This window comes from Bubalus kerabau, chromosome X (assembly GCF_029407905.1).
Source record: "Bubalus kerabau isolate K-KA32 ecotype Philippines breed swamp buffalo chromosome X, PCC_UOA_SB_1v2, whole genome shotgun sequence".
NCBI lineage: Eukaryota > Metazoa > Chordata > Mammalia > Artiodactyla > Bovidae > Bubalus > Bubalus kerabau.
Window position 1 is genome coordinate 77301617 of NC_073647.1, and position 27293 is coordinate 77328909.

General features: G+C 36.0%; 1 protein-coding gene across 1 annotated transcript; it reads right to left on the reverse strand.

The window, feature by feature from the left end:
* Positions 1–7404: 7404 nt before the first annotated feature.
* Positions 7405–26690, reverse strand: IL13RA2 (interleukin 13 receptor subunit alpha 2). The gene is made up of 9 exons (XM_055564306.1): positions 26597–26690; positions 20757–20908; positions 19546–19699; positions 18847–18967; positions 15188–15372; positions 13898–14040; positions 12587–12731; positions 8163–8278; positions 7405–7437 (listed from the first exon to the last, which is right to left on the reverse strand). Exons 1-9 carry the CDS (start codon positions 26688–26690, stop codon positions 7405–7407), a joined length of 1143 nt encoding a protein of 380 aa, XP_055420281.1.
* Between the last annotated feature and the right edge of the window lie 603 nt (positions 26691–27293).

A 27293-nucleotide genomic window follows, 5' to 3' on the forward strand; every position in this document is an offset into this window, starting at 1 on the left:
TAACAGTATATGAGTGGATTCATTTGAATCTCAATGGAGAAGAGGCACAGACTATAAAAAACCTGAATAATGAGCATATAGTTTTTCAAAACCATATGAAGAAGACATAATAAATTCAAGATTCTGATAAAATACATATATGCTTCTAAGTAAAACTTCAGGGTAAATGTACAACTGCAACTGGTACTAATACAGATTTGGTAAACATCAAATAAGTATATAAGAAAATCAAAACAAACCAAAACAAAAAAAAGGGAAGAAGTTCATGCTGAAATTAAACTTTTGTGTGGAGGCACTCAATATTTGTGGATAAAGCAATACTCAGGAAAAGAAAATGTGGTCAGTGTTGTTCAATTAAAGATAAATATTTTCCAATATACATGATTTCAAGTTATCAGTCCTTCATGAAAAATTATTAGAGGACTAATTAAGCAAAGTAATAACTGATGGTATAAACAGCAGCAGCAGTTTTGCTGAGCAGAAGATCTATTTAAACCTCAGATTAAAGATAAAAACACCTGAAGTATTTATGGTAATAAAACACAATGGAAATATGGAAATAACTTTTTAGAGTAGACTGGTGAAATGAAAACAATGAGATACCACTACACACTTATTGGAATGGTCAAATACAAAAATCTGGAAAAAAAAAAAAAAAAACCCTGACAAAGTCAATTTCTGGCAAAGATGAGGAACAACAGGAACTCTCATTCATTGTTAGTGGGAATTCAAAATGGTACAATCACTTTGGAAGCAATTTCTTACATAGCTCAACATTGTCATACCGTATGATCTAGCAATTATGCTCCTAGATAGTTAACCAAATGATTTGAAAGCTAATGCCCACACAAAAACATGCACATGAGTTTCATACAGCTTAATTCATACTCTCTCTCTCTCTCTCTCTCTCACACACACACACACACACACACACAAATTGGAAGCAACCAGAGTGTTCTTTAATTGATGAATGGATAAACAAACTATGGTACATCAACATGACAGAATACTATTCAAGATTAAAAAGAAATGAGCTATCAAATCACAAAAAGAAACAGATGAAATCTGAATGGATGTTACTAAGTAAAATAAGCTAGTCTGGAAAAGGTTATACACTGCATGATGCCAATTATAGGACATTCTGGTAAAAGTAAAACTGTAGAGCAAATAAAAAAATCTCAGAGGTTTTTTTTTTGTTTTTTTTTTGTTTTTTTTTTTTTGCTTCAAAATAGTTTTATTAGTTTGGATGCAGTTTGTCAACAATCAACTTTTCCTCTCCTACTTTGACACACAAATCCACTCGATTGGGGGTCTTTATCACCCTATAGCTCATATATTTTAATGTTATTGTATGCATCTGCAGTCACCTTGAATTTGGGGAGGTTGAGGTTACCGCCGGTTGCCCTGGTGAGTTTCAGATTCTGCACCCTGGACACAAATTTCACAAGGTCCATCTTGAGCTGGATTAAGGTATCAAAGGTATAGCCTGTCAAGGGAAGCCTTTTTTTCTTTTTTTCTTTCCTGGAGAGCCAAATGAACTGCCCTAACGGGCAGGAGTGCACATTTACTCTCACCAACTCTCTCCTGCTACCTTAACTATCATGTACATCAGAACAATGAAGAAAAGCCAGAGCGACATGATCTCAAGCCAGTCTTGGGCATGCTCTGGTAGATTCTGCTGAATTAGAATGTGCCCCCCACAGAGCACCTTCCCCTGGAGCTCTTCGGCTTTCTCTCTCAGAGAAAACTTTAAATCGTAGAAACAGGAGACACACATATATAAAAACAGGAGCCATTTCAGGGACCACATGGTGAGAAGAGAGGAAATGGCTCCTGGTGTGCTAGTCTGCCCTGGCACCTGGAGACTGAGGACCAAGTAGGGCTGGGCTCTTTGTGATGTCGCAGAGGGCCCGTCATGGCCAGAATTCATGTGGCCATTGTGATGACTTCAGGGCAGAGGATAAGGAAGCTTGCGGGGGTCAACTGGGAGTAGGGCTTAAAGGGACATGGCGACATTTCCAGCAGGCAATCAAAAAAGAGACAGGGAGTGACAGAATGCCATCTCCTTGCCTGTGTTTTCTTTCTGAACCTGGTGCTCTACTGAGAGGGTGGGTCCATCTTCTATTTTTATTTTTCCATTTGTTGAATCCAGACACTGGGTGAGCCGAGTAGCAGGCATGTGCCCCTGTGGAGCAGAGAGCCAAGTGGGAAAAAAGATATTAAACCAGAAGTCACAAACTAGGTGCCAATGATGTGTTTTGTGTGGCCTACACTGTTCCTAAAAATGACTGTGCTCAGATGAATGGATAAGGAAGTTGTGGTACATATACACAATGGATTATTATTCAGCTATAAAAAAGAACACATTTGAGTCAGTTCTAATGAGGTGGATGAAACTGGAGCCTATTATACAGAGTGAAGTAACTCAGAAAGAGAAACTCCAATACAGTATATTAATGCATATATATAGAATTTAGAAAGAAGGTAACAACAATTCTATATGCCAGGCAGCAAAAGAGACACAGATGTAAAGAGTAGACTTTTTGACTGTGTGGGAGAATGCAAGGGTGGGATGATTTGAGGAAATAGCATTGAAACATGTATATTACCACAGGTTAAATAGATGACCAGTTCAATTTCCACGCATGAAGCAGGGCAGTCAAAGCCAGTGCTCTGGGACAACCCAGAGGGGTGGGGTGGGGAGGTAGGTGGGAGGGTGTTCAGGATGGGGGACACATGTGCACCATGGGTGATTCATGTAGATGTATAGCAAAAACCACCACAATAATGTAAATAAATTATCCTTCAATTAAAATAAGTAAATAAATTTTTTTTAATTTTATTTTATTTTTAAACTTTACAATATTGTATTAGTTTTGCCAAATATCAAAATGAATCTGCCACAGGTATACATGTGCTCCCCATCCTGAACCCTCCTCCCTCCTCCCTCCCCATACCATCCCTCTGGGTCGTCCCAGTGCACCAGCCCCAAGCATCCAGTATCGTGCATCGAACCTGGACTGGCAACTCGTTTCATACATGATATTATACATGTTTCAATGCCATTCTCCCAAATCTTCCCACCCTCTCCCTCTCTCACAGAGTCCATAAGACTGTTCTATACATCAGTGTCTCTTTTGCTGTCTCATACACAGGGTTATTGTTACCATCTTTCTAAATTCCATATATATGCGTTAGTATACTGTATTGGTGTTTTTCTTTCTGGCTTACTTCACTCTGTATAATAGGCTCCAGTTTCATCCACCTCATTAGAACTGATTCAAATGTATTCTTTTTAATGGCTGAGTAATACTCCATTGTGTATATGTACCACAGCTTTCTTATCCATTCATCTGCTGATGGACATCTAGGTGGCTTCCATGTCCTGGCTATTATAAACAGTGCTGCGATGAACATTGGGGTACACGTGTCTCTTTCCCTTCTGGTTTCCTCAGTGTGTATGCCCAGCAGTGGGATTGCTGGATCATAAGGCAGGTCTATTTCCAGTTTTTTAAGGAATCTCCACACTGTTCTCCATAGTGGCTGTACTAGTTTGCATTCCCACCTACAGTGTAAGAGGGTTCCCTTTTCTCCATACCCTCTCCAGCATTTATTACTTGTAGACTTTTGGATCGCAGCCATTCTGACTGGTGTGAAATGGTACCTCATAGTGGTTTTGATTTGCATTTCTCTGATAATGAGTGATGTTGAGCATCTTTTCATGTGTTTGTTAGCCATCTGTATGTCTTCTTTGGAGAAACGTCTATTTAAAACTTCATTAGATATTAGAAAAAAAAATGACTGTGCTCAGTCACTAAGTCTTGTCTGACTCTTTGAGACCCCATGGACTGTGGCCCACCAGGCCCTGGGATTTCCCAGGCAAGACTACTGGAGTGGGTTGCCATTTCCTTCTCCAGGCATAGAGGATGTTTTAGGGCAGTGAAACTCTTCTGTATAATGTTATGGTAAATACATGACACCATATTTGTCAAAACCAGTAGAACGTTACAGCACAAAAAGTGAATCAATGTATCCATATTTAAAAAAACACTTGTTGACATCAAGAAAGGAATGCAGAATTTGACTAAACAATCTAATTATATTTACAAATGTATGAAACCACCTCACTAAGATCCCCTGACTTAAGTAACTTTGGAAATGAACGGAGTTTGCAAGACTAAAAGCAAAAGAAAAAGGCACTGTAATCTAGTTGATAGTGTTCTTTCTCGTAGGGGTATAGGTTAACAATCCTGATACTGTTATACCTGTTTCACAAGTATAGGTCTACTTAAGGAAATGGTGGTGCATCCTATCATTGAATACAAGTGGTAGTAGAGGATGGTATTCTAGTTTATATCTCAGTTTTAGGTCTTTTCTCTCCTTTTAGAGACAGATGATCAGTGACAATGATAGTCAAAGCTGCAGTTAATCTTCCCATGTTCTAATCTACCCATTATATTATTTTAGTCTTTTTCATTCTAGAATATTGCAATATATTAGTGTTTTTCTTTTTTTATATAATTTTTTATTATTATTATTTTGTTTTTACTTTACAATATTGTATTGGTTTTGCCATACAACTGAATGTGCAAATGAATCACTTGGGGATGTTGTTAAAGTGCAGACTGTTAATTAAGTAGGTCTGGGTTGGAGTCTGAGATTCTGCATTTCTTCTAATAAGTTCCCAGGAAAAACCCACTCTGTTGGTCTGTGGACCACACAGCGGAACCATTCTGAATAATATTAGATATTGATCTAAAACTTGATTGTAATCTATAGGTCATTAATCTCTAAATTTTAAAGTAACTGTCTATAGCTCAGTTGCCACATCTTCTACTAGGAGTTAACTGTCAATCGGTCTGAAGTTTGCATGTATCTTTAAAAGGCTTCTTACTGATTTCAGAGGCTTGTGCTTTTTGGTCTCTGAATGAATTAAAAAAACAAATAAACAAACACACACCATCAGAAAATAGGAAATGTTGCCTGCCAACTAGCATAGGGAACTCTCAAGCTTGTTTTATAACATCTGAATATTTCAAATACGATCTCTTGTCATTTCATTATTTTCAGCCTTTTAAGCACTGCAAGTTAGGCTTCAACAGTACGTATACCGAGAATCTCCAGATGTTCAAGCTGGATTTAGAAAAAGGCAGAGGAACCAGAGATCAAATTGCCAACATCCGCTGGATCATAGCAAGAGCAAGAGAATTCCAGAAAAACATCTACTTCTATTTCATTGACTACACTAAAGCCTTTGACTGTGTGGATCACAACAAACTATGGAAAATTCTTAAAGAGATGGGAATACCAGACCACCTGACCTGCCTCCTGAGAAATCTGTATGCAGGTCAAGAAGTAACAGTTAGAATTGGACATGGAACGAGGGACTGGTTCAAAATTTGGAAAGGAGTACATCAAGGCTGTATATTGTCACCTTGCTTATTTAACCTATATACAGAATATATCACGTGAAATGCCAGATTCAATGAAGCACAAGCTGGAATCAAGATTGCCAGGAGAAGTATCAATGACCTCAGATAGGCAGATGACACTACCCTTATGGCAGAAAGTGAAGAAGAACTAAAAAGCCTCTTGATGAAAGTGAAAGAAGAGAGTGAAAAAGTTGGCTTAAAACTCAACATTCAGAAAACTAAGATCATGGGATCTGGTCCCATCACTTCATGGCAAATAGATGGGGAAACAGTGGAAATAGTGTCAGACTTTATTTTTTGGGGCTCCAAAATCACTGCAGATGGTGACTGCAGTCATGAAATTAAGACACTTGCTCCTTGGAAGAAAAGCTATGACCAACCTAGACAGCATATTAAAAAGCAGAGACATTACTTTGCTGACAAAGATCCATCTAGTTAAAGCTATGGTTTTTTCAGTAGTCATGTAAGGATGTCAGAGTTGGATCATAAAGAAAGCTGAGTGCCAAAGAATCGATGCTTTTGCACTGTGGTGTTGGAGAAGACACTTGCGAGTCCCTTGGACAGCAAGGAGTTCCAACCAGTCCATCCTAAAGGAAATCAATCTTGAATATTCATTGGAAGGACTAATGCTGAAGCTCCAATACTTTGGTCACCCAATGCAAAGAAGTGACTCATTGGAAAAGAACCTGATGCTGGGAAAGATTGAAGGCAGGAGGAGAAGGGGATCACAGAGAACGAGATGATTGTATGGCATCACCAACTCAATAGACATGAGTCTGATCAAGCTCAGGGAGTTGCTGATGGACAGGGAAGCCTGGCGTGCTGCCTTCCCTAGGGTCACAGTAAGACATGACTGAGTGCCTGAACTGAACTGACCTGAAGCACTGCATGCTTCCCACCTTTTCATGAAATGGGAAGCACACATTTAGACTATGAATGTATTTAAAATTTCTCGCTTCTTATTAATCCTCTCCACATCTTATTTTAAAGCCAAACAACCTCATTCATGGTGAATACTTTCATCCCAAGTGCAATTAATAAAAAAATTAGAATCTCATATTCCATATTTGACAATATCTCTATGACTCAGTGTCATTCTCAAAATCACATTGTTTTACAAATACATCACAGATTATATTCTGACCCATCCCTTGACTTTTCTATATGTAGCACTCTCATCTTGGATTGAGGAAATGTTAAAGAGAAAACCACAGGCCCAAAATGGCACAACTTGTGCTAAAGCCCATGATAGCAAATGTAGATTAAACAACTAACCTAATTGCAGTTTTGACCTTCACCAGAAATGTAATCTTAATCATCCAGTCTGGAATTTTCTGGTCAGCACCAATGAGGTCACCTGCTACATGGGCTCTCTATATCCCCTCAGAGAAGAAGAGGCAATCTGCATGCTAAAACCCCTTCCTTTCCCTTCCCTCCTCAAAAAAGAAGATGTGTTGGCCTAAAAATAATCCTTTTTTCTTTTGCTAATAGCTTCCTTGCCCTATCCTTCTCTCTATAAAAACCTTCTGTTTTGTACAACCCCTCAGAGTACCCTTCTAGTTGCTAGGTAGGATGCAGTCTGATTCATGAATCACCTAATAAAGGCAATTAGATCTTCAATTTAATTGGTTGAACTTGTTTTTGTTTTTGACCTCACCACCCAAGCATGAGGGATCTTAGTTCCCTGACCAGTGGAAATTAGAACCCTGCAGTGGAAGAGCAGAGTCATAACCACTTGACTGCCAAGGAAGTCTCTGAACTTTGTGTCTTAATAAGAAAAAAAATCTATTAATAGAATCCATAAAATTCCCTACTAATTGAGGATTTTAATAATCAAACACCTATTTAAAGACAACAATGTTTTCAAAATAAAATTTATTCAACATTTAGGAAAAAACTCAGTTTGGTAAGACTCATATCTAACATTTGGCCATAAGACTGGGATTTATTGAGTCAACAGAGTGAATCTTGATTAGAAAGGGCTTCTTTTTTCGGTATGAAAAACCTGAAATTAAGAAAGAGCTCCATTATTAACAGTCATTAATAACACAAACTATTTCACTTAGATTAATAACTCAGAGAAATAGAAAAAAAGCATTCAGCAGGGAATAAAGCAAAACATTTCATGTACATTCACATTTCTTTTATCTTTAAAAGACTTGGCATTATGGTATTTTTTCTCTAAGTCACATTTCCTTCTTAAAGCTCACCAAAGATACAGTGGTCGACCTATAGCATTATCTGTGTAACTCAAATAGCTAAAATCAGCTCATAATGCAGGTTATGTTTTTGTATAGATTCTACTATACAGCTAGCAGAACTAGAGTGTGAGCTCTCGGAGGTTATGCACCAAGATTTTTAAAATTTTTGCGATCTTTCACCTGTGGCACACTAGTAATATATATCAAGCTGTGTACATTTTAAGTCAGTCTTTCCTTTTCCCCATCCTGCTTTTCTCCTGTAATTCTCATGTTTTCCTTAATCTAAAGGTAGCGTTTCATGTTCTAAAGCATTATTCTTATATATCATCAAAAGCAAGTCCACCCCAAAATGTAGCTTTTTAGGGTTAATTTTTTAAATTACTGTTAAATTAAGACATTATCATAATCTACACAACATCATTGTACATTCACAGTGTACAGGCTGTGAAATGTAGGTTCATCAGTTCTAAAGCAAAATATTTTTTTATCTATTACCTCAGACTAAACATGGTAATGCTATACAACTTACCATTTTCAATAAATTTCTTTGCTTATATAAAAGTGTACAAGTAACTACCAAAACAAATAATGAGACAAGAACAAACGGTACCAAGAAAAATAGTAAGATTTCCTTCCATATGTCACCTAGGATTAAAATAACAAAAAAAGGGGAAGCGTTAGATGTGTACAATTATTTTGAAAATGGAATTATTTTATAAATAAAATGTAAATGGAGAAGAACTGAGTTAAACTTGGCAACTTCTGCCATATCTCCCAGTGTGATGTTTGAGTATGGCATTCCTTTCATTCGTGCACTTTTTTTTTTTATAGAGCAACTACTCTACTGGATTGTGACAGCTCTTCATTTTGCTTAGAGAAATAAGTACCTAAAGCCCCATTCTATTTTCTTTTAAAAATATTTATTTATTTATTTGGCTGTGCCGGATCTTAGTTGCGGCATACAAGATCTTTAGTTTTGGCATTCAAACTCTAAGTTGAGGCATGTGGGATCTAGCTACCTGACCAGAGTTAGAACCTAGGCCCCCCTGCTTTGAAAGCACGGTGTCTTAGCCATTAGACCACCAGGGAATTTCCTCCCCCCATTCTTATTTTCTTACATGATTTTGTTTCAAATTTGTTCTTGTGAATTTTTTACAAAAACACAGTGGTAAAATATTAACAGAGGGATTAGATAAACACACCATATGTATCTCTTAACTCTCAATAAGTCAAATGTTTATATCATACAATGCAGTAGTGAGTGAAAGTTGGTCTTCAATAAGTCTCAGTGCAAATAATGGAGCTAGTCTTTAAAAGTCATGTTTTTGAAATTGTCTCACATTCTGGAGACTAAAGAAATGAGCTTTTTCTTATCATTCTATTTTTTTTTTTTTTTAGGGATGAAATTTTAATGGTTCTTCTGCATAGCAAGGGCTTCCCTGGTGGCTCAGTCGGTAAAGTGTCTGCCTGCAATGAGGGAGAGCCATGTTTGATACCTGGTTGGGAAGATCCTCTGGAGAAGGAAATGGCAACCCACTCCAGTATTCTTGCCTAAAGAATTCTATGGACAGAGGAGCCTGGTTGGCTACAGTCCATGGGGTCACAAAGAGTTGGACACAACTGAGTAACTGACACTTTCACTGCATAGCAAGAAATGAGCAATCACTAGACAAATTGAAAATGTATACAAGGTTTGTCCTTCCAAAACCAGTATCTCCCACATTTTTGAAATACTATGGAACATTTTGAATCTTAGGCCTATACCTATACTCAAAACTATCTCCAGCCCCACTTTTTCTTGGTGTCTTATTCATTTAGGATCTTATTTTCTATTAGAAAATTACCAAATTCATAGGCCCAGTTAAGAATTGCAAGGATATAATCCAGAGAAATGACTAATGATATGCGCTTCTGGCATGCAAAATTAACAGCAAGAAATAGGCTTCTTCTGTGAAGTTTCAGAGTAAATCCTGAATAAGATAGTCATTTTCAAAAGATTACTGTGCTATTTTTCTATAACTTAAAACATCCAATAAGAAATGTGCAAAAGAAATAAGACCACATGCATCTCAAAAGTCTTTGTTTCTAGTCTAAAACTTATTAAGATTCTACCAAGAGATAGCCATCAGAGCAAAAGAAACCTGTCATCAAAAACATGGTTAAGATTACATACAAAAAGTTTAAAAAACAAAAACAAACAAAAAAACAACATAAATCAATTATACTCCAACTTTAAAAAAGATTATATGTAAAATATATAAAAGGATGTTATTTTGAGAATGTGGCTAAAAACTCACCATGTCTTCTTTAAACACTGCATTGACTAATGACAGTGAAATTCACTCAGTCCTGTCTGACTCTTTGTGGCCCCATAGACTATACATGGAATTCTCCAGGCCAGAATACTGGAGTTGGTAGCCTTCCCTTCTCCAGGGGATCTTCCCAACTCAGGTCTTCTGCATTGCAGACGGATTCTTTACCAGCTGAACCACAAGGGAAGCCCAAGAATACTGGAGTGGGTAGCCTATCCCTTCTCTAGTGGATCTTCCTGACCCAGGATCTTCCCGACCCAGGAATCGAAACAAGATATAATTCAGGGCACAGTGTCAGTTCCAGAGTCTCAGATTTTTTATATTAGTGACAAAAAAGAAAAAAAAAAAAAACATAGTATAAGTAAGTGTTCTTTCTGATTCCATGTATCTTTAGTTAATTGAGTTCTTTCTCTCTCTCTGCCTGTTTTTCCTCCATAGCCGTTAGTGATTATAAGATATATTTGGCTTCTTTGCTTATGTCTATCTCTACCTAACTTGGGAATAAAATATAAATTCAATGAGAACAGAGATTTTTTTTTTTTTTTACCACTGTACCTCCAGTACTTGAAAAACTCTGACACGTAGTAAGTGCTTAACAAATATCTGATATATGAAAGAGAATGATACCAGTATACTAATAGCAAGATAACAAACACAGATTCTATTATAATGGAACAACATAAAAGGAGACGAATGATCAATAAAAATGCCATTATATGTTTGTATCTGCATATGTGTTTATATGCCTTCATGAAAGAACAAGGTTGAGTTAATTTCCTTCCATTTAAAATAATTACTAACATTTATATTGATAAAGCTAGTATACTGTGAAGCACAATATTTTGCCACTTTCTCAATGTTGTTTATATTGCTATTTTTGTCTTCCATGAAAGTTTATTTTCTTTTTTTAATTCTTTATTTTATGTTGCCATATTATTGGTTAACAATGTTGTGTTAGCTTCAGGTGTACAGCAAAGTAATTCAGATATATATATATATATATATATATATATATATATATATATATTTTTTTTTTTTTCAAATTCTTTTCCCATTTAGGTTATTACAGAGTATTCAGCAGAGATCCCTGTGCTATATAGTAGGTCCTTGTTGGTTATTCATTTTAAATATAGTGTGTACATGTCAATCCCAAATATATTTAATTGAAATATATCTTTTACCATAAGTCACTTTAAATCAGTGTTGGAAGTAAACAGAATGTATATTTTACTAGTGATAACATATTATTCAGAAAAATGTTCATTAGGCATGGTACCAGACACTCAAAAACAAGTGTCCTGTTTAAGATTTCTGTTCTCTTGAAAATCAAAAGCATAGGAAAATATTGATTAAAATAGTCTTCCCCACAAAAGAACTAGCACATTCTCTCTTCTGACAGAAAAACAAGAACGTTGATAACTGAACTATAACAAGACTCTGAACTACAACAACTTAAACTACCTAAAACAGAACATTAGATTTCCTATAAATCTATGTTCAATTGAAGTGCTTGCTAATTTATCTTTTCTGTTTATAGACTATCTGCAAGAGCATTTGGAGAAGGCAATGGCACCCCACTCCAATACTCTTGCCTGGAAAATCCCATGGAGGGAGGAGCCTGATAGGCTGCAGTCCATGGGGTCGCTAAGAGTCGGACACGACTGAGCTACTTCACTTTCACTTTTCACTTTCATGCTTTGGAGAAGGAAATGGCAACCCACTCCAGTGTTCTTGTCTGGAGAATCCCAGGGACGGGGGAGCCTGGTGGGCTGCCGTCTATGGGGTTGCACAGAGTCGGACACGACTGAAGAGACTTAGCAGCAGCAAGAGCATTTGGACTTTCATAATTACAAAATTCACTGAGAGAAAATTAATTTTGCTATCAAAGAGCAAATAGTTTAGTTATTGTTCTTTTTAAAATATATTTTCTTCAGTAACTATATCAACATATTTTATGATTGTTCCCTCTTTCTAACATTTAAATGGATTCATTTGAATTTCAATGGGGAAGAGGCATAGACTTTAAAAATCTTGAATAATGAGCATATAATTTTTCAAAACCATATAAAGAAGATAAATAATATACCCAACGGTCTGATAAAATACATATATGCTTGTATGTAAAACTTCAGAGTAAATGTACTACTGCAACTCCAGTTGGTACTAATACAGATTTGGTTAACATCTGGTAAATATATAAGAAACTCAAGAATAGCACCACCAAATTTTGGAGCTAAGACTACCATTGGAAGGTAATCCACTAGCAAAATCAAAGCAAAACAGGTAAAATTAGCTTGTCAAATGAAAGTAGGAAGAATCAAACAGAATTTATTAAACCTTGCAGTGTGGAAAAGATACAGCTCAATTAATATTATAGACATCTATAAAAATAGGTAATATAGCCAATATTTTATAATAACTTTAAATGGAGTAAAGCCTTTTAAATTGTGAATCACTATATTGTACACTTGTAACTTATATCTCAAAGAACTATACTTCAATTAAAAAAAATGGTGAAGAAAGGATGACCCTATGATATTGATAACCTGTGTCACTGAATTGTAGTGACCTATGACATCCAATGAGGCATCTTCTTCCTCAAACAGTGCTAGAAATACTCTACTGTTCTTTTATCCCATACCTTTCCAGCACTGTTCATCACTCCACTCACTCCATATTCCATCATCTGCACAATAAATATTCATTTTGCTTCTTACTAAAAAGCATAATTGGAGACTTTCATTTGATGTTCTTGTGATGTATATTTCATTTTCAATTGTGGTAGTCTGAAAGCCAAGAAAAAAATAACATGTCATTATTTGATCTAACTGCAGCTAGCCATACTCTATTTGATTTGTCATTTTTATAAAGTGAGTTTTGTTACATGAAATAAATGCATCAAATGCCTAGAAAGGTATATACCAAAATCTTAACAGTGGCCATCGCTGTATGGTGGTTTACTTTTCATTCTTTCTTCCTTATTCATACTTAAAATTTTTCCTGTAGTGATAATGGATTACTGGTAGCAAAGGAAATATATGACAGGGCAAAATTCCTAGGTAGTTTTGGTGCTTATGACTCCCATTTTGGATTAGTTTCAAATTGTCCAGATTCCATAAATTAGAAAATGCTACATATACTGAGTTAGCAAAAAGAGTCATCATGCGAAGGTTGTTTCTATGGATACTGTAAAGTTCATACACACAAAGCTTCTTTTTTCCCTTATTCTTATTTTGTTTAATCATAAGACCAGTATAACAGTGCTCAGGGCCTGACATGAAACCACCCCTTCCGATATGAGAATACACACAGCTGGATGTTCTCAAAAGAAAAAAAAAAATCAATTCATGATTACTTCAGTTTTTCATTTAAAAGAGCCAAAGAGTGTTTCTCATCCAAAACAACAGCTTTTCATTTGTTATAACTTTTCTTGGGAGCTAGCATAATGTAATGTAAATTAAAGTAGACTGGGAATAAGATCTGGATTCTAGTTCTAGCTACATAATTTTATTGTAAGTCAAGTCACTTCCTTGGGACTTGTAAATCTATTTTTTCAAGTAGAAAAAATCAGTTTTTTCATCTGTATGTGAAATGAATTGATTAGAACTAGTCTAATCAATTGTCTCCACCACTTGTCTCCATCACTTGTTTCCACCACTCCCTAAGCTGGAAACCAATGAATAAAATTAATATATAACAATTTGGAAACAAGTGACTAGATTATCTCTAAAGACCTATGTAGCTTTAAAGTTGGTATAATTAGCTGATTATACTTTCAGACTGCAAGCATCTTTCTGTTGTCCACAAGATTGTTTGGTTTTCTGGAAGTTAAACTAAGGTGCATGTCATGTTCCATCCTCATGTGAATAGCAACTGACTTTGGTTCTCATGTTTACTATTTTATTTAAAAGGCTGTGTTTATGATTTTCCCAAATAAATGCAATGTCCATACCACCCAGGCAGTATCATCTTCTGTGAACTCAATTTCATAAATGAGACATTTTGCTGGAATAGGTCCTCTGGGAATGCTCCATTTCAGGTTGACTTCTGAATTCTTCATAGTAAGACTAAGGTAGTCTGGTGGCAAAGGTTTAACTGAAAACAAAAGGAAATAATTTCAACATGAAAGTTATTGAAGTTTATCAGTAGCCTTTATCAAAAGCTAGGGGCGCCTATTAACTGAAGCGTCCAGGGTAAATCAGGTGGCTCAAGACTATTCTCTATAGGTAAGTAAATAAGCGTTAGCTGCTTAGTTATGTCTGACTCTTTGCGACCCCATGGACTGCAGCCCACCAGGCTCCTCTGTCCATGAGATTTCCATGCAAGGATACTGGAGTGGTTGCCATTTCCTTCTCAGGGGATCTTCCCAACCCAGGGATTGAACCCAGGTCTCCTGCACTGTAGGCAGATCCTTTACTGACTGAGCTACAAGGGAAGCCCCAATGTGAATTAAAATCAAAGCCACTTGCTAACCAAGATCAGTTGAAGAAACTTGGTTATTTGGGAAACTGATTTTTTGTTAAGCCACATATTGACAAATATGTAAGTCCAAGAGAAAAGCTAGAAGATCCAAATCATTACAGTCATTTTTCCATTTTATGGCATTAGAAACAACTACCACAACAAATTACTACTAGTATTTTTATTTTTATTAATAGCTAATTCTTATTTAGAGCTTATGATGTGTCAGGAAGTAAACCAGGAATGTTACATCATAAACTTATTCATGTCTCACAATAAATCTATGAGGTGGTCCTCTATTATCTTCATTTTACTTATAAGGAAATTGAAACATATTAAGAGTAACTCACCCAAAGTCATATAGCTAGAATGTAATAAATTCAAAATTTATGGCTGGCTCTAGAACCTGTCATTCTTATAACTGTTAGAAATGAGAACACAGACTCAGACAATATCCAACCTATTCCCAGGGCCTTTTGAGCATTGGGAATGAGTGATTCCATAATTATTCCATTATTAACACTAGACAAAAATACTTTCTAGAAGACAAACTCTGAAGCTGGGAAACAAATTATGAATTCTAAATGAAAACTATGCTTTATACTCATTCAATTCCTTATCTTCCATACTTTTATATTTAATTAGTTCTTCCTTGTACTCTGTTGGCCTCCAGTTTTGTGGCTTTGCATTCCAGTAGATATCTATTTATCTACCTCTTCTCTTCCACATGGTTGGTTGTAAATGGTCTAAACTAGAAACATTTTGAAGTTGTTTACCTCACCTATATTTTGAAGCTGAAAAATGAAATAGCTGGGTCTGATTAATTGGGATTCTGATGATCCATTAACACAGATGTAGAAATCTTTATAGTCTGATGACTCCAAGTAGGGAAACCTGCATCCAATATTTTTTCCTTTAGCCTGGATGTAATCAATACACTCTAACGCATGGTCCAAGCCCTCATACCTATAAAAAAAAGTGTGGTAAGAATTGTGTTTATCAATATCTTCTAGTTGTATGGTGCTCAGTTTTCAATTATTTTAAAATACCAGATAAATAAAAAATCATTTAATAACGTCCAACATTTACTGAATACCAACTATGTGCCAGATCCTATGAAAAGTGCTAGGGGTACAATAGTAAGGAAAGTAGACACAGCCCATTATTTTACAGAGCTTACAGTCTGGTGGGAATCTATATAAAATTTCAGATATAAGGCAATAATTCTTACTCATATATTTAGGTTATGTTGATTCACAATAGGATTGTGAATCAAAGAATAAGATTCTTATTAGGAAAACATGGGATTTATATTGGTAATCCTGAATGGTACTGCTTTTTGAAATACAGTACTGAAGAATTTACTAGAAGAAAGCAGATTTAAAAGCAGATTTACAAGGTGGCCAAGAAGCACAGGAAAAGATGCTCAACATCAGTAATTATTAGAGAAATGCAAATCAAAACTACAATGAGGTGTCACCTCACACCAGTCAGAATGGCCTTCATCAACAAGTCTACAATCAATGCTGGAAATGGGGTTGGTAGATGCTAACTATTACATTTAGAATGGATAAACAGCAAGCTCTTAATGTATAGTACAGGGAACTATATTCAATATCCTATGATAAACCACAATGGAAAAGAATGTATATATGTATATAACTGAGTCATTTTGCTGTACAGCAGAGATTGGAGCAACACTGTAAGCCAACCTCACTTCAGTGGAAAAAAAAGAAAGAAAAATAATGCTGGAGCAGGTGTGAAGTAAAAGGAGCCCTCCTACACTGTTGGTGGGAATATAAATTGGTATAACCACTATAAAGAACAGTATGGAGGTTCCTTAAAAAACTAAAAATAAAACTACTATATGATCCAGCAATCCCACTCCTGGGCATATAGCTGGAGAAAACTAACTAGGAAAGATACATGCATCTCAATATTCATAGTGGCACTGTTTACAGTAGCCAAGGCATGGAAGCAATCTAAATGTCCATTGATAGATGAATGGATAAAGTAGATGTGGTACATATACAAAATGGAATACTACTTAGCCATAAAAATAAATGAGATCATGCTATCTGCAGCGACATGAATGGAGCTAGATATTATCATACGAATGAAGTAAATCAGAAAGAAATAAAAATATCATATGATATCACATATCTAAATATACAAAATGACACAAATGAACTTATTTACAAAACAGAAACAGTCTCATAGACTTCAAAAACAAACATGGTTACTAAAGGGAAAAGGTGGTGGTGGGATAAATTAGGAGCTTGGATTAAAATATACACACTTTTATATACAAAATAGGTAATCAATAAGGACCTACTGTATAGCACAGGAAACTACTCAATATTCTATAATAACCTATGTGGGAAAAGAAACTGAAAAAGAATAGATATATGTATAACTGAATCACTTTGCTGTACACTTGAAACTAAAAACATTGTAAATCAACTATATTCTAATATAAAATAAAAATCAAATTTCAAAGTAAATAAAATATAAAAATTAAAGAGAAAATTTAATTAAAACATTTTAAAAATAAAAGCAGACATAAAATATTGTTATGTTTAATAAAATAAATGAAAATCCTCTGAGAACATAATACACATAGGGATAAATCTCAGAAAAGCCAGCCAGTTCAGTCACTCAGTCGTGTCCGACTCTTTGCAACCCCATGAATCACAGCACGCCAGGCCTCCCTGTCCATCACCAACTCCCGGAGTTCACTCAAACTCACGTTCATCGAGTCAGTGATGCCATCCAGCCATCTCATCCTCTGTCGTCCCCTTCTCCTCCTGCCCCCAATCCCTCCCAGCATCAGAGTCTTTTCCAATGAGTCAACTCTTCGCATGAGGTGGCCAAAGTACTGGAGTTTCAGCTTTAGCATCATTCCTTCCAAAGAAATCCCAGGGCTGATCTCCTTCAGAATGGACTGGTTGGATCTCCTTGCAGCCAAAATATCAGCCTAGCAGCTGATATGGTACTGGTACAAATATCTGGACTCCACTGAATTCACTTTATGCCAAATATTTTGCTAAGTCATATCCGACTCTTTGTAAACCCATGGGCTGCAAGGTTTCCCTGCCCTTTACTATTTCCCAGAATTTGTTCAAACTCCTGTCCATTGAGTCAATGATGCCATCCAACTAACTCATCCTCTGTTGCCCCCTTCTCCTCCTGTACTCAACCTTTCCCAGAATCAAGAGTCTTTTCCAACAAGTTGGCTCTTCATATCAGGTAGCCAAAGTATTGGGGCTTCAGCTTCTGCATCAGTCCTTCCAATGAATATTCAGAGTTGATTTCCTTTAGGATTGACTTGTTTGATATTCCTGGCTGTTCAAGGGACTCTCAAGAGTCTTCTCCAGCACCACAGTTTGAAAGTGTCAATTCTTTGGTGCTTAGCCTTCTTCATGGTCCAGCTCTCACATCTGTAAATGACTACTGGAAAAACCATAGCTTTGACTATATGATTGTTGGCAAAGTGGCCATGAAATTAAAAGATGCTTGCTTCTTGGAAGAAAATCTACAACAAACCTAAATGGTGTATTAAAAGCAGTGACAACACTTTAAACCCTTAGTGAGAGTTAACAAAGTCAGGGAAGTCAGAAAAAGGATCAGGTTTTAATAGCTACATGTTTTTTTAAAAAGCAAGAATATGAAATATGTCAAAACTATTTAGGTTATAATTCCATCTATCTAGAAGATGCAAAATTTAACTCAGAACAGAAACAATGATTGCATTCCTTATATCACCCATAGAGTGCCTTCTAGTAGCTACAGCCTAAACCTACTTATTCCCATTGAGAACCCTAAATAATTGTAAATAAATTTCATCATAAATCCAACTCTGAAAAAGTGTAATGAATTCAGTTTAATGAAAATGAAATTCGCTCAGTTGTGTTCAACTCTTTGCGACTGCATGGACTATACAGTCCATGGACTTCTCCAGGCCAGAATACTGAAGTGGGTAGCCATTCCCTTCTCCAGGGGATCTTCCCAACCCAGGGATCGAACCCGGGTCTCCACATTGCAGGCGGATTCTTTATCAGCTGAGCTATCAGGGAAGCCCATCTAGAGGCCCAAGTATCTGTTTTGTTTGCCTTGTTTGTATTTTTTAAAGTTTGAATTGGTATGTATATATGTGCTAGTCGCTCAGTCCTGTCTGACTCTTTGGGACCCCAAGGACTGTAGCCCTCCAGGCTTCTCTGTCCATGGAATTCTCCGGGCAGGAATACTGAGTGGGTTGCCATTCCCTTCTCCAGGGGATCTTCCCAACTCAGGGATTGAACCCAGGTCCCTTGCATTTCAGGTAGATTCTTTACCATCTGAGCTACCTGGGAAGCCCTAACGAAAATAAGTTACTCATACTGTGGATTAATTTTGATAGATATCTTCTGGATATGGAATTCTTATTATAAAAATACTTACCAGTAATATAAGCTGTAATTGCTATCCAAATGGGCACCCATGCCAGGTTTCCAAGAGCAGAGTAAATATTGCCAGTTGTAATATACACAATCCATATCCTGAATTTTAGTGTCCAGATTTCCTAAGAAATGAATAAACTGTGAATGCTTGAAAGACATGATAATGAATCACTTGGGAAATCACTAAGCAATTTTATTTCATTTCCTTTGACCTCTCCACTTCATTTAGCAATCAACATAATCAGGAAAATCCCCAAAGGAAGTTGTTGGAAATCACTTCACTTTAAGTGGAACATGCAAAATCAAAAACTTTTGAGGGCTCATTTATTGGTACTAGTGTAAGCATATGCAGAAGTGCCAAATTAATAATTCTAGGATGCTCTGAGCAGCTGCATAGTTGCATGTATATTCACTTATATAAGCCCAAAACTGGGATCTATATTAACCTAATAAGGGCTATAGTCTATGGGGCCACAGAGTTGCACATGACTGAGTATGCATGCAGGAAATAAGATGTAGGTTTTGCCACATATGTTTTCTGATTTAAAGAATTCAAAACACCAGCCACCCACTCCTCAGAAGGATTCTATTTTGTGCCACATTCTCAACTGTACATATAATCTGCTGTATAAGTGTTAAGGAACTTACTTCCCATATAGATTTTTCTAACAGTATTATGACAAGAGAGCTTTGTTTTAACCTTGTGATGATATCCAATAAGTAGCTTCTGACCATGAACTTTGAACTTCTGATCCATTTGTGCATTGCCTTGGCAGAAGTGTGTGTATCTTTGCTTCAACACCTTTGTTAAGATCAAACCCATCTTTGTAAAGTAGATTCTTAGTGATGATCGTCTGTTTGATAAAAAGATGAGACAAAGTCAAGCTTAGAAACAATAATGGTATCATGAGCCACATTAATAAGACTAAAAAGTCATTAATACTCTGGAGAGTCCTCAATAGCTAAGAAATTCCAGATGATTATCTGCTAAAGTGTCCCAGATATATTTTTGGCAGAGTTCACCTTCTGCACATTATGTCATTTGATGAGATCGTTTGAATCTTAACACCTCATTTAAAATACATTCTGGAAGACAAAAAAGGCTCTGTGGCAGGAACTTGAGCTATAACCAACTTGAAATCAAGGGATAATTTTCATGTACCATATGCCTATTACATGACAATTTATCACCTTTCAAAAATCATATGAAATCATGTACAATCTTGGTGGTAACTGGAGGAAGCCAGACAAAGTGTGACTACCTGAAGGACTAAAACCATATATCATTTATCCTTCTATTCCTGATACCTAGCTAGTGAAGTAGCTGGCAAAAAAGTTTTGGAAAACTTTTGGAAAAAAAGTTACTCAATGACTGTTTGATTTTAATTGTTCTTTGAAACTACCTAGCTGAATTAAGAAGATAACAGAATTCCTTGTACAATCAAAATCTTTGAAAGAACATGCTTGTTGACTATGTAAATAGTTAATAATTCAATAAACTTTCACTGAGCACTTACTACAATATATGCAAAGAACCATGCTGTGTTCTGTAGGGTGAGTACAAAGATAAATAAGGATTAATTCCTACAGAGAAAAAGCTCACATCATCCAGTAGCATAAGTAAGACCCATACACAGGATTTAAGTAACTCTGAAATATGGTAAAATGTATAAGTACTCTATGAGTCCATATTCCATGAGATCAGATTTTCCTTTCCTGTACTTCCAGTGGTAGTCTTAATAGTGGGTGGGGTGAGAACAGATATTGCAGGATACACAGGAGACAACAGCAGGCATGCAACTTATATCTTAATAATATCTATGAGATACAGAAATAAGAGCAGACACTGACATCAGGAATCACAAGAAAACTAATAAGCACTCTAGTATCTTAAGTGCATGCTTTACTTACCCTCCAGCTTTCACTATCAACATTTCGATATTTTAATTCATATTCTACAGTGCATTTGTTAAAATTATCCAGAGACACTGGAGGTTGCCATTGCAAATAGAGATAACCTAAATATCCAGGGTCCACTATTTCAAAATCCTGAGGAGGATTAACTGAAATAAAATCAATAGAATATTTTAATTTTTATCCTGAATTTTATGACAAAGATTTTTAAATCTAGATTACTTCCATATGTCCATCAACTGATGAATGAAAAAATAAATAAACTATGATACATTCATAAAATGGAATATTATCCAGCCATAAGAAAGAATGAAATACTGATATATGCTAGAACATGAATGAACCTTGAAAACCTTATGCTAAGTGAAAGAAGCCCACATAGTGCATGATTTCATTTATGTGAGACATTGAAATAGGCAAATTCATAGAGACAGAAAATCAAATAGTGGTTGTCAGGTGCTGGAGGGAGGGGCGAATGAGATGTAACTACTGAATGGATATGAAGTTTCTTTTTGGGGTGATGTAACTATTCTGGAATTTGATAATTGTGGCTATTATACAACTTTGTGAATATACTAAAAACCACTGTACATTATATTTTAAAAGAATAAGTTTTATGTCTTGTGAATTAAATATCAGAAAAGCTGTTTTTAAAAATCCAGATTACTACTACATAGTTGTCCCTTCTTTAAGAAATTGCATATGTAAATGTGACTTAGCCTAGCTAGGTATTGTTTTCATAGAAATAAGAAATTCAACATGGAGTTATCTCTGCAGTCATATAGACCACAATTTGGTCTTGGGTAGGAACATTTTATTACATAAATCTCTCTCATAGCAAGAATCAGTCAGTATTAATCTAGTGTTTACTATATGTATAACAATATAACGTACATGGCACACACACACAGAGGGATAGAAAATATAAAATATGGCACACACAAAAAGGGATAGAAAATAAATAATATGGCATACACAAAAAGGGATAGAAAATATAAAATATGACTACTCTGGCTAAGTGCCTTAAGAATTAGGAGAACAGGTAGATTTTGTTGGTCCATTCAAGATAATTGAATCCTCTGGTTAACTAAAGCTCAGAGCTATTTGTAGAATATGCAAACCTGAGCCATTCTTTGGAAGGACTCAAAAAAAAGTGGCAGGCAGCTGAGTGAAAGGAAACAGCTTCTTTTATTTCAAGGGAGGGGGCAGCAGGAGGCAATGGCTCCTTCATCTGGTGATTTAGAAAGCAATAAAAATTAACAAATTATTCTATAAATGTACAAGTGTTAGTCACTCAGTCATGTGCAACTCCACGGACTGTAGTCCACCAGACTCCTCTGTCCACAGAATTCTTGAAGCAAGAATACTGGAGTGGGTAGCCACGCCCTTCTCCAGGGGATTTTCTGGACCCAGGGATCAAACCTGGGCCTCCTACATTGTAGGCAGATTCTGTACTGTCTGAACTACAAGGGAAGTCCCATAAACTTACTAAGCCTACTAGCAAATCTAGTACATAGTACTGCTCTCATGTTGCCTTTCTGCTAATAATTTCTTCTCATTTCTGCTCTGCTTTTCATTTTAATACTTTACTTCATATTACTTATTGAGGTAAGTAAAAGAATCAACAGAAATAAATGATGCCACAAATAATGATTTGAAATGAGAACCCCATGAACCAAATAAAGAAGGTCTCTGTTGAGGATGAAATGACAATCCTATTGTTTCATGATCAGAAATTTTTGTTAAATACATACTTCTAATTACCTTCTGCAATGAAAAGTTCATTAGACATGACTTAATAATTATGTAATTATTTTTAAAATTCATTTTAAACTTATGTATTTTTAAAACTTTTTTAATTGTCTTAAAAGTTAAGGTAGCTATGGTTTTTACAGGAGTCATGTATGGATGTGAGAGTTGGACTATAAAGAAAGCTGAGTGCCAAAGAATTGATGCTTTTGAACTGCGGTGTTGGAGAAGACTCTTAAGAGTCCCTTGGACTGCAAGGAGATACAACCAGTGCATCCTAAAGGAAATCAGTCCTGAATATTCATTGGAAGGATTGATGCTGAAACTCCAATACTTTGGCCACCTGATGTGAAGAACTGACTCATTGGAAAAGACCCCGATGCTGGGAAAACTGAAGGTGGGAGGAGAAGGGGATGACAGAGGATGAGATGGTTGGATGGCATTACCGACTCAACGGACATGAGTCTAAGCAAGCTCCAGGAGTTGGTGATGGACAGTGAAGCCTGGTGTGCTACAGTCCATGGGGTAGCAAAGAATCAGACACAACTGAGCGACTGAACTGAACTGAGTAATTAAGGAAACTTTTCAGTTAATTGCATATCAGACAATGAGGTTTTGGGTAAATAGCCTCTTTGTTAGAAAAGATTATATGAAAATTAGGCAGAAATAAATGCAAAAGAAACAAAAGAGACCACAGCAAAAATCAACAAAGCCAAAAGCTGGTTCTTTGAAAGGATAAATAAAATTGACAAACCATTAGCCAGACTCATCAAGAAACAAAGGGAGAAAAATCAAATCAATAAAATTAGAAATGAAAATGGAGAGATCACAACAGACAACACAGAAATACAAAGGATCATAAGAGACTACCATCAGGAATTATATGCCAATAAAATGGACAACTTGGAAGAAATGGATAAATTCTTAGAAAAGTAACAACTTTCCAAAACTGAACCAGGAAGAAAGAGAAAATCTTAACAGACCCATCACAAGCATGGAAATTGAAACCGTAATCAGAAATCTTCCAGCAATCAAAAGCCCAGGTCCAGACGGCTTCACAGCTGAATTCTACCAAAAATTTAGAGAAGATCTAACACCTATCCTTCTCAAACTCTTCCAGAAAATTGCAGAGGACGGTAAACTTCCAAAGTCATTCTATGAGGCCACCATCACCCTAATACCAAAACCTGACAAAGATGCCACAAAAAAAGAAAACTACAGGCCAATATCACTGATGAACATAGATGAAAAAATCCTTAACAAAATTCTAGCAAACAGAATCCAACAACGCATTAAAAAGATCATACACCATGACCAAGTGGGATTTATCCCAGGGATGCAAGGATTCTTCAATACCCGCAAATCAATCAATGTAATACACCACATTAACAAATTGAAAAATAAAAAACATATGATTATCTCAATAGATGCAGAGAAAGCCTTTGACAAAATTAAACATCCATTTATGATAAAAAAAAAAACTCTCCAGAAAGCAGGAATAGAAGGAACATACCCCTCAACATAATAAAAGCTGTATATGACAAACCCACAGCAAACATTAACCTCAATGGTGAAAAATTGAAAACATTTCCCCTAAAGTCAGGAATAAGACAAGGGTGCCCACTTTCACCACTACTATTTAACATAGTTTTGGAAGTTTGGGCCACAGCAATCAGAGCAGAAAAATAAATAAAAGGAATCCAAATTGGAAAAGAAGTAAAACTCTCATTGTTTGCAGATGACATGATCCTCTACATAGAAAACCCTAAAGACTCCACCAGAAAATTACTAGAGCTAATCAAAGAATACAGTAAAGTTTCAGGATATAAAATCAACACACAGAAATCCCGTGCATTCCTATACACTAATAATGAGAAAATAGAAAGAGAAATTAAGGAAACAATTACATTCACCATTGCAACAAAAAGAATAAAATACTTAGGAATATATCTACCTAAAGAAACTAAAGACCTATATATAGAAAACTATAAAACACTGGTGAAAGAAATCAAAGAGGACACTAATAGATGGAGAAATATACCATGTTCATGGATCAGAAGAATCAATATAGTGAAAATGAGTATACTACCCAAAGCAATCTATAGATTCAATGCAATCCCTATCAAGCTACCAACAGTATTCTTCACAGAGCTACAACAAATAATTTCACAATTTGTATGGAAATACAAAAAACCTCGAATAGCCAAAGCGATCTTGAGAAAGAAGAATGGAACTGGAGGAATCAACCTGCCTGACTTCAGGCTCTACTACAAAGCCACAGTTATCAAGACAGTATGGTACTGGCACAAAAACAGAAATATAGATCAATGGAACAAAATAGAAAGCTCAGAGGTAAATCCACACACCTATGGACAGCTTATCTTTGACAAAGGAGGCAAGAATATACAATGGAGAAAAGACAATCTCTTTAACAAGTTGTGCTGGGAAAACTGGTCAACCACTTGTTAAAGAATGAAACCAGAACACTTTCTAACACCATACACAAAAAATAAACTCAAAATGGATTAAAGATCTAAATGTAAGACCAGAAACTATAAAACTCCTAGAGGAAAACATAGGCAAAACACTCTCCAACATAAATCACAGCAGGATTCTCGATGACCCACCTCCCAGAATATTGGAAATAAAAGCAAAATTAAACAAATGGGACCCAATTAAAATTAAAAGCTTCTGCACAACAAAGGAAACTATAAGCAAGGTGAAAAGACAGCCTTCAGAATGGGAGAATATAATAGCAAATGAAGCAACTGACAAACAACTAATCTCGAGTATATACAAGCAACTCCTACAGCTCAATTCCAGAAAAATAAACGACGCAATAAAAAAATGGGCCAAAGAACTAAATAGACATTTTTCCAAAGAAGACATACAGATGGCTAACAAACACATGAAAAGATGCTCAACATCACTCATTATCAGAGAAATGCAAATCAAAACCACAATGAGGTACCATTTCAAGCCAGTCACAATGGCTGCAATCCAAAGTCTACAAGCAATAAATGCTGGAGAGGGTATGGAGATAAGGGAACCCTCTTACACTGTTGGTGGGAATGCAAACTAGTACAGCCACTATAGAGAACAGTGTGGAGATTCCTTAAAAAACTGGAAATAGAACTGCCTTTATGACCCAGCAATCCCACTGCTGGGCATACACACTGAGGAAACCAGAAGGGAAAGAGACACGTGTATCCCAATGTTCTTCGCAGCACTGTTTATAATAGCCAGGACATGGAAGCAACCTAGATGTCCATCAGCAGATGAATGGATAAGAAAGCTGTGGTACATATACACAATGGAGTATTACTCAGCCATTAAAAAGAATGCATTTGAATCAGTTCTAATGAGGTGGATGAAACTGCAGCCTATTATATAGAGTGAAGTAAGCCATAAAGAAAAACACCAATAGAGTATACTAATGCATATATATGGAATTTAGAAAGATGGTAACAATAACCCTTTATGGGAGACAGCAAAAGAGACACAGATGTACAGAACAGTCTTTTGAACTGTGTGGGAGAGGGTGAGGATGGGATGATTTGGGAGAATGGCATTCAAACATGTATAATATCATATATGAAACGTGTTGCCAGTCCAGGTTCGATGCATGATACTGGATGCTTGGGGCTGGTGCACTGGGATGACCCAGAAGGATGGTACAGGGAGGGAGGTGGGAGGGGGGTTCAGGATGGGGAACATGTGTATACCCGTGGTGGATTCATGTTGATGTATGGCAAAACCAATACAATATTGTAAAGTAATTAGCCTCCAATTAAAATGAATAAATTTAAATTTAAAAAATAAATAAATTAAATGGATAACCAAAAAAAAAGTAAGAAAAGATTATATGAAAAGGTATACAAAGTATATTTTAGTTTGGCTTTTATCCCACAAAATGTTTTTTATCATCAGTTGCGTTATACATGAGGCTGACTAGTAAGAACGTATTTTTGTGTATGGGCTCCCTGAAATATTTCCAATAATAATCCATCTATTTATGCACTTTCATATGGTAGGTTGACAAGGCAGTTAATATCTCTGATTTTAAAACTACTCCATTCTTAGTTTACCTTTTATCTCAGCATTTGAAGACAAAGTAGAGCCAAAAGCTGTGCAAATAAGAAGCGTATATAGACATCTGATATCCAAATGAATGAAAGCCATTTCTCTAAGATTTAATACCTTGAAATTTCCACTCTAAGAAGGAAAAAGATACAATTTTAACATTATCATACTTCAATATGGACTAAATGTGATTAAAAATACAGTTGGGAACTCTTTGTGGGCTTTCCACCAAGAACTGGGAAAACTGGGCCCCTTTGAACCATTTAAACAGAAAAAAAAAAAAAATCAAGCTTGGAACCAAAATAATTGGAAAGGAAGATTTTTGTCTCATCCTTATGAAAGCAAAAACAAGGCAACACAAACATATCACTTCAACCCCCGGCTTTCACACACACACACACACACACACACACACACACATTATACATCACATGATATGACCAAGATATGATGACCTCAAATAGCCTTCAGTCTGAAGACTGAACCAGACCCACCTGAGTGTTCTTATCTATTTGCAGGGGGAATTATATCATTAGTCTCCATAGTGATATTCTCCACTAGCCATCAATGCATACACACACTCTTTTCTGAGACAAAAATTATTTGAAAGTTATCTGAATATTGATAAAAGCTCAGAATCAATACCAAATATACCAAAGCCTCAGATAACTCAGAACTTTGCTTCATTTCTTCATAAACATT